Source organism: Mastomys coucha, unplaced genomic scaffold (genome assembly GCF_008632895.1).
Source record: "Mastomys coucha isolate ucsf_1 unplaced genomic scaffold, UCSF_Mcou_1 pScaffold23, whole genome shotgun sequence".
In the NCBI taxonomy this organism is placed as follows: domain Eukaryota; kingdom Metazoa; phylum Chordata; class Mammalia; order Rodentia; family Muridae; genus Mastomys; species Mastomys coucha.
In genome coordinates, this window is record NW_022196906.1 from 85,932,565 (window position 1) to 85,941,627 (window position 9,063).

At 38.1% G+C, this 9,063-nt stretch overlaps 1 protein-coding gene across 1 annotated transcript in view; it reads left to right on the top strand.

Moving 5' to 3' along the window:
• The first annotated feature begins 230 nt into the window (after positions 1-230).
• Plscr5 (phospholipid scramblase family member 5) overlaps positions 231-9,063 on the top strand; it is a 23,062-nt gene continuing 14,229 nt past the window's right edge. The window contains exons 1-2 of the mRNA XM_031343978.1: positions 231-339; positions 6,653-6,712. Coding sequence (XP_031199838.1) covers positions 6,700-6,712 — 13 coding nt within the window. The 5' untranslated portion in view covers positions 231-339; positions 6,653-6,699. The remainder of the gene's footprint in view (positions 340-6,652; positions 6,713-9,063) is intronic.

Here is a 9,063-nt window from a genome sequence, read left to right on the forward strand (position 1 = left end):
TGTTTTGCCTATACATTTAATGTATATTTATTACAGTAATTACCTCATTTTCATGGTAGCTTTGCTCCTGGGGGGATTGAAACTCAGGAAAGCTATTTTTAACGCTAGAAAAGGGAAGAAAGTGGGCTGTACAAAACCAGTGGTCTAGCTAGCTGCCTCTGAACTGCAGCTGCCCTGGCTCTGCGTGGTACAGCTTCAGTCAGTGAAGGTAGTTGTCTGCAGAGATGCTGGGCTGGAGGCTGCAGTGACCGAAGGGCTCATCGCAGTATTTTGGTGAGATTTGTGAAGATGCAGCCAGACGTTGAGAGGGAAATGCAGGCACAGTGAGCAAGGCACAAGGTAAATATAATTCAAATAATGACCAAAGAAAAACTTTAGAAAGGGCAAAGGAGTTCTTGTTGGGGTAGGTAAGGTGTCTGAAGATTGTGAATATCTTGCTAATCTCTCTTTCGGTTTACTTCAGATCTCCAGCACTACTACTCCCATTCTTTCTCTCTCTCTCTGGAAAATCCATGTAAGCTAGAAGGTCTCAAAATGTTCTTTTTCTCTTAGACTCTCAGTAAAACATCATCAGAGACAGTTACATTTTTATTGTGCATAATAGACAGGTAATGGCAGAAAGAGGCTATGCAGGCAGATTTATGTCTAAACACCATCCCACCTGAGTCCTCCTGAGGCTGAAACAGTATAAAGAACAATAGGCCAGCTAAATGTTTGCTTCTTCTGGGGGCTTTGCCATCTACTGACTGGAGATGATTTATCCACATGGACAAATGGAGTCACTGAGCACTGAGCCTCTAATTCAGTCTTTTCTGCTTCATCCAGGTCAATGATGGCTCTAGATAAATGTACTGAGGCATCAAGTCAGGCGGGTCCTGCTAGATGTCTAGGGCTCTATTCCATTTTTTCAGGCCCTCTAAATTATCATCATTTGTTTTTCTGTTAGAAAGAAAGCAGATTGAAACATTTCTTACTGCCAGCAAACAAGCATGATACAATTTACTATTCTCATTACTCACAAATGAATATTGCAGTAGCTATTACTCTCTCCTGTTGGAAAGCAACAGAAAACGGAAAAATTTAACATGCATGTGTGAGACAATTTATTGTCCATCTCATTTGAAGACACATTGTTGATACTAATTAAATTGCTTTTCCGAAAGAGAATGCGTTTTGTCATATTACTTTCGGAAGGTAGAAATTGATGTTTAATTTTCAAAAATGAGCAGATTGTTGAGTTCTGTTGTGATATTGCACTGAGGTGCACATTCCCCACGGGAGAGTCATGTCATCAGATGTCAGTAAGCTCGATGATGCTAGTGAGTGCTTTAAAATGCATACATTCATGAAATTCTGTCTCAAAAGAGCAGATTTGAGTAAATAGTAAATAAGTGCACTTAGGTATCATGTTATTCACAGTTGTCTAAATGAATAGTAAGCTAATAATAAAAACCATCAGTTTGCATTGAAAAAAGTTATCTTTTCATATTTCACACACACAGTTATATATCTTACAGCTCTGGAAAGTAGCAACATGCATCCTGTCTGGTTCCAGAATATGTGTGTGATATGGAAGGAAACTGAAGACTGAACTTATGAGTAAAAACACATGCTTCAGGTCCTGCTGATGGATGCTTACGTGGTTTCATATTATAGAAAATCTTGCTGTGAGCAAAATTAAAATGAGATTTTCTATTGCTACCTTATAGTCCTTCAACATATAGATTCTCATGTCTGGTTAATACTCTTATATTAGTCGTTAATTATTACTGCATGGCAATGTGGTCAGGGAGGATGAAAGAAGAGATGCACATAAAGATGTTATAACTAAAAGGTTTGGGTGCTATGTACTCATAGGTTAGCTTTTGTAAATCTACTAGTTAATCCCCCACTATACTGTATACTGCCGACCAGGCATGTATTGAAAAGAATATGTGGAGATCGCCACTATTAAAGTATTTACTTTCAGGATCTAGATTTTCATACTCCATATTAGCAACTCCATCTCTACATATGATAACACAAAATAATGACATGTACGTAGAGCCACAGTTTGCATAATGGAAACATTACTATCTACGAAGAGGGCAATAGCCAAAATATAATTAGTTCAAAAGTTACATAGAAAATATTTTTTAAATTAAGAAAAATAAGTGATTCTTTCTTGATATAAATTTAAATTGTATGTATGGATATCTATTTATATGTATGTTTATATGTATAGAGGTATGCATATAAATATCTGTGTTTATGTGTATATACATAATTTTTAAGAGCACATGCATTTCCCAGTAAGACCAGAGACAGAAGACCAACCTGGTGAAGAATTACAAAAGCCAGCTCTGACAGCCCTTGTTTCTGTTCCAAGTTTGTAGTCTTTTTTATAATTCTATTTCCAATCTTTTTTCTTTAATATGATTTGGAGAACATTAGTGGCATTTTCTTGTTGTTTTATTTTGTAGTACCTACTATTTTTCTCTGTTACTATGCCGACTTAAATAAATTATCTCCCCTGGTATAAAAAGAGACTATTTTGATGAGTCCCTCTAACATGAAAATGGATTCCAAGTATCTCACCATCAAATAACAAGCAAAGTTTTATGCGAGGATTTATCATTGAATAAGAATTGTAGCAGTTTTTCTATATTGTGGGTTCTTCTTTCTTCCACCCTCCTCCACCATTTTTCTTCTACCTTTTCAACCCCCTAACATTAGATAAGAGATAGAGAAGGATAGAGAGGAAAGGCAAGAGATTCATGAAAACTCAGGGGTCATAAGCGGGTAACGTCATCATTAGACTATTTCCTGCTGATTAGAAACATTGAGTTCCATGAGGCAAGTTTGATCTTTGCTTTGAGGATGTCTAATTTCTTCTTGTTTCTTCTTCATGCTTGACTTCTTAAGAAATTACAACCAACTGCAACAAATCTCAACCAAAAAAACAACCAACAACCAGCCAACAAGTCACCCTGCCTTTCAGGGACCTAGCATTATATACCCGCTGAAACGTCCCCAGAATTCCAAATATCACACAATCACAGAAACTACCTGCAGCTGGCAAACTCATACCCCTGCCGGATCACATGGCAAGTCACAGTCAGTTGCTGTGGACAACTCGAAGCAAACAAATATCCCACAACTGGGATTAAGATGAAAATATATTCTTATAATATTTCTGTGCATTTTAAAGAAAGAAAACTTCCAAAATTGTCACTACACTGGTTGACAAAACATCTATGAAGTATCCTGTGAAAAGGTCATGGGCAGAAAATAATAGTGCAGAAAATATATTGAAAATTTTTTCTTATTTTCTTTCAGCTGGAACAGAGGACATAGGAAAAGATAGTGAGAACAGGTAAAGCCAAGGATCATGAGTGGAGAACAATTCCTCACAAGAAGAGTTGCAAACCAAAGGCTCATGGGAGAAACTATGAAGGGTGCTCAGGGTGTGGGCCATCTGCTTCCTAGTCTTGGATTTTTGTTTTGTTTTGTTTTGTTTTGTTTTTTGAGACAGGGTTTCTCTGTGTAGCCCTGGCTGTCCTGGAACTCACTCTGTAGACCAGGCTGGCCTCGAACTCAGAGAACCGCCTGCCTCTGCCTCCCAAGTGCTGGGATTAAAGATTTGGGCCACCACCGCCCGACTTGGATTCTTATTTAAAGAACTGAAATAAACATTCACACAGACTTTCAAAAGTAGCAAGAAAACTATTCAAAGTAAGTGGCCTGGCAAGATGGCTTAATAGATAAAGGTGTTTGCCACCAACTCCCACGACGTGTCTTTTGACCTTCATTTGTGCTATAATATTTACACATGTGCACGTGAACGTGCATGAAGGCAGGCACACACACACACATACACACTAAATAAACGAGTCAATAAAAGAATAAGTCAGCTGGGCAGTGGTGGTGCACGCCTTTAATCCCAGCACTTGGGAGGCAGAGGCAGGCGGATTTCTGAGTTCGAGGCCACCCTGGTCTACAGAGTGAGTTCCAGGACAGCCAGGGCTATACAGAGAAACCCTGTCTCAAACAAAAAAACAAAAACAAAAAAAACAAAAAAAAAAAAAGACTAAGTCAAGTTTGACAGCAGGCCACATGAGAAAAGGTATTTAAGAGGCCCCATTACTATTTGAAACTTGTTTATATAGAGTTTGAGGAAAGGAACGGTTAGATACTAAGCTAAGAGTTGGTGTGGATCTCTTTTCTGACTGAAAGGCCGAGGTTATATAAGCTCTTGCCCAGTACAAATATCCTTTCATAATGAATCTGATTTCAATCATAGTCATATGTAATACGCAGATACATAACATAGTACATAGAGAACTGTCCCCAAATCACACTTGAGGACACATAGTTTTGCCTCATTGTGTCTTCAATCAGAAAACCAATTCAGGCAGGATTGGCCCTTCTAGGAAGGATTGGAAATAATCTTTGAAGAGAAACTGTCTAAGTTTGATGGTTAACGAGAGAAGTAGAAACTTGTTTGTCATATGATGTATGTGTGGCTTCTTACGAATAGAGGTGCAGGAATGGGGATAGTGTGCATAGTGTGTTCAAATAAGAGTCTGGGGCTCCCGAGTCCATCATCACTATTGATGACTGTGAGTGTAGTCCAAGTCAAGTGGGGTTTAAGATTGGTAAGATATTTTTTACCTTTGCTATCCTCAGAGTAGCCAGTCAAGAGTTAACAGGGAAGGGGCAAGACCCCTACCCCTGTGCTTTTTGGTATTTGTTTGTAAGGTTTCCTTTCTTTTCTTTAATTGTTTTTTTTCTTTTAAGTTCACTATTTGATTTTCCAATGTGGCAGTTTCTTACTGTTATTGCTTGTTCTGGTTTTGTTGATGTTTTGGTTAGACAGGCTCACCTTATATTAGCTCTGTTTGATGGCATCAAAACTGGGGATGAGAAACATGCATCATCATAGCAAGAGGAGCCATGGCCCCTGGTGGGGGGTGTGTGGCCATCTTGAACAATAATAATGGGGCCCTTAGCTCTACAATAAACATAACTCTGTGAGGGCTGGTAGCATTGAAGATGAAGCTGGACAGCAGTTCAATCTGCTGCAGCTGGCAGAAAGACTAGCCGCAAAGCACAAACCAATAGTTAGCAATTATTAGGATGCGTGGGAACACTAGCATGCTTGAACCGTCTGAATTTTATTACAGAAGAGTCAGAGCCTCTCCTTGAGAAAGAATATGAATCACAAAAGAAAAAAGAAAAGGGAGATCTGTGATAGGTAAATGAGAGGCATCTGAAAAGAGAAAAACAATGTTGGCACTGTGCTTGGTCCTGTAGACGAAGAATGTACAAGAGAAGTAGGCAGTGACATCCCTCAAGGACAGCCTAACCACAGCACAGCAAGTGGCAAGGCCAGCTTGCAGAGCATCTCATAGCGTTCTGCTCTCAGTCACATGACTGTATGCAATTTCAGGGATGGTGTGTCGCTACAGGTCAAATATGTTTAATCTTTTTATTTTTTTTCCAGTTGGTGCTCTACAGACTAGTCAAAATTATGGCCCGCTTATAATCACAATTTAAACTACTCTGTTGGATAGTGCAACTTAACGTTAGATTAACTTTCTTTGTTTTTTGGTTTTTGGTTTTTGGCTTTTTGTTTTGTTTTGTTTTGTTTTGTTTTGCAAATGGCAATAAAGTTTATGAAATTTAACTTAAAAATAAAAATGCAACTATGGCTTTTCTGTGGAATGATAACTTAAATGTGATAGCTGTATTCAGGCCCAAGCTTACCAAGCAAAATAAGACAACAAAAAAGTCTCCTGTCAAATAAGAAAATCTATACATTTAATAAATACCATGTTGAAATTTAGATGTTTGTGTCCCCTTACCTTCGGAGGCAGCGTCACTATTTTTAGAGTAGACTGTACTATAATGTACCCTGTACTGTAGCCTCACAGCAGATTGGCTGGGAGAGCAAAGACCACGTGTTCCTGGAAAGACTGCTCCCAACCACGGGCTGGCATTTCATGGTTAAAATTGCATTTTCAGTACACAATGAGTTAAATATCTACAGGCTTTGATTAGCTTTGCGAAGCTACCAAGACTTTGTGCTTCCCAATTTCTGTGATTAATCACATTTAATTTACACATGAAAATAAAGAATTTGTGTGCATTAATGGTTGGGAATGCACCCTCTTTGTTTTGTTTTGTTTGCTTGTTTGTTTGTTTTCTTGCTTGCTTGCTTGTTTTTGTGGAGTGTAGGTTAGACAGAAATCACATGGCAAAATAAAGAAGATTGTCGTTCAAATGTTTGAACATAAAAAGAATTGTGTTTACAGCTATAGCAGTCTCGCTGGTGATAGGTTGATTTACACAGCCTCTGAGAACGGAACAGAGCAAGCACCTTGGATTCCAGAGCATGTCACACACCTAAGTGGTAATATGACAACATAAGTGCTGTGCTTACCTTTCTCTGGCTTATTTTTAAGAAGCTTGCTCGGCCACCAAGTTATAGGGCTTTTTCCAAATAGGTGTTTTACTTTCAGGACGGCTTTATCTCCCCCTGTTGCCCAAACAGATAAAATCAAACACTCGAAAACCAGGGAGGCACCGTTTCTGCTGTCTGCAAGCTGTCATGAGGTGGACTGCAAGCGTCTGGAGTTTTATTCATTCTTGTCTCTTCGTGTTGAAACAGGAAAAGCCTTTCCACCTGGCTGCCTTTGAAGAAGTACTCAGACTGCCATGGCCTCTAAAGGTAAGGGGAAGACTAGGCAGCAGCCAAATGTGTCCTCATTTAGACTATACAAGTGCATGAGTACCGAAGGACAATCAGTGAGACTGGTTCTTTCAAAGCTGCTACGAATTGCTCTTGAATGCTGGAATTTAAATTATTTTAGACCAAGATTTACTTAGGCCTGACTTAAAACACACACACACACACACACATACACATACATGTTAGTCAAAAAAAAAAAGTGAGGGTTCAGGTGTAAAACATGTTTTCATTGCAGTGAATGTAAACTTAGCAAATTAACAAGAAATGTTGGAAAGCAAAATCAGAGCGGGGACATTTAGTTTCAGCACAGCAATGGGATGAAATTCCACATAAACATTTAAAAATGTTACTTAAACATTTGAGTTGCACATTTGTTGTTCAAAACCATGTGACACCCAGCCCAGCAAAAAGCATAACATCTCAGGGCGGCCTCAACTGGATATACTAGAACTAAATATTTTGCTTACAAACTTTCAAATATTTTGAAAACTACTTCTGTAATGAATTCAATATAAAAAAATATCAATCAAAATGGTCACAATACACAGTTTAACTAAGCAGATGAACTAGGGACATTGAGGGAAAGAGGAATGCTTTACTCAGATCCCCAAAAGTATTGAAATATCTGCTTTAATTAAGCAGTTTTCAAAAGACAAGAGATATGGTTTTGTCTGGGGAAATAAGTTACAATCGTAGTAAAACATTTCTAAAAACTGAAATTACACTCTATTTTATTCAATTATCAAAACAAATCATTACTAATCTCTACACTATAATGAAAAGTTTCAGAATGAAGAAGTTTGATTTGTGTATTGAGAGAAGCATTTAAAACTAGTCACACAAGAAAGATGACTCTACAAATGTACACTGTCCTGTGCTAAATGATTTAAAGAGGTGGTTCTTCCAAGTAATGTGTATGCGCTCCTCCTTGCTTCCCAAAACACATCTCTGACATCTGTTAAACAAATTAAGTAATCTTTGTGTTTTGCATGCTTGTTTAATGTAGGCCAGTCCCTGAGGATCCTTGGGAAAGCTTATAAAATGATTATAAAATATATCAGAGAGAAAAATATTGAATTTTAATGTATGTGTGCATAATGGCCTCTATTTAAAGACAAATAAACACAAACCTTGACAAACATGTCTTGAAGACTGACACTAGCCTCTCATTTTATAAATTGAGAGCAGCAACAGAGTGGCCTGCAAGGGAAAGAGTTGCAGCGTGTGTAAAATATTTATGGTTAGTTATACATTTTTAAAAGAGTAGATAGAAATTCAAAGCCAGATAGCAATTCAAAGGAGTTTCTTATTCATCTGGTGGTCTGGGCCTTTGAAGAAAATGTGACTGGAAAGCAATATTATGATTAATCTACTAAAAAGAAGTGATGTTCTGTAATGAAAAAATGTAATACGAAACCCAGAGACAAACTTCAGGATAAAAATGATCAGCCCTATGGCCAGCTTAAAAAGCAAATATTAAGCCTATGTTTTAGACAGAGCATTTATTTCAAACTCAAAGTGACAAGAATTTAAACAGGAAATTTTGTTGGGGCAATCACCTTATCCTCATTTTTTTGCCTAAAATATGTCTGTGAATATGTTGTTTTAAAACATTCAATGATATGACCATGACTTCCTAACAATATCTGACCTATGAAACTGAATTATGGGATAGCATCACCTGAGAGACTACAGGGTAATAGCATTTTAGAGACAAGTCTGACCTGGAGGCCAGCAGATTCACAGCAGTGTGTATTATCTGGAACCTGTTACTTGGTAAAAACACTTACACTGAAAGGCATCCGCCAGCCCCGCTGGTAGGGCAGAAACCTAATAGCTCAGGTCAGGGATACACAGCCTACTTCCACACCTTGAGTCACGCACTGCACTGTGTTAAAGTAGCATAGTTTACAAGATAATCGTGGAGTTATTTACTGACCTTTGTAAAAAGAAAGTGTCAGTCAGAGATAACATAATATTTCAGCAATTTTTGTTATTAATTTACCATATGTAATTGTGAGATTTTGCATGTTCCCAAGAAGTACCAAACATAGGTCCCATGGATTTTTTTTAAATGAGGATAGACTTATGTAACCACCACCAAGACCAAGCCGGGGAATGCTTCCAGCAGCGGACAGCGTTCCCTTCTCTCTGGCTAATAATCATGCATCTACCTCCAGCCTCACAAGAGCTACTCTGGTGCAATGTGTTTGTGAACTCATCTTTTCTGGAACCGGATTTGGCCACTAGTTTGTTTTTGGTTTTGTTTTCTGCAAAATGATGACAGTTGCTGTTGGCACTGATGCTGGACAAGGTGTTTGTTGCAAAAA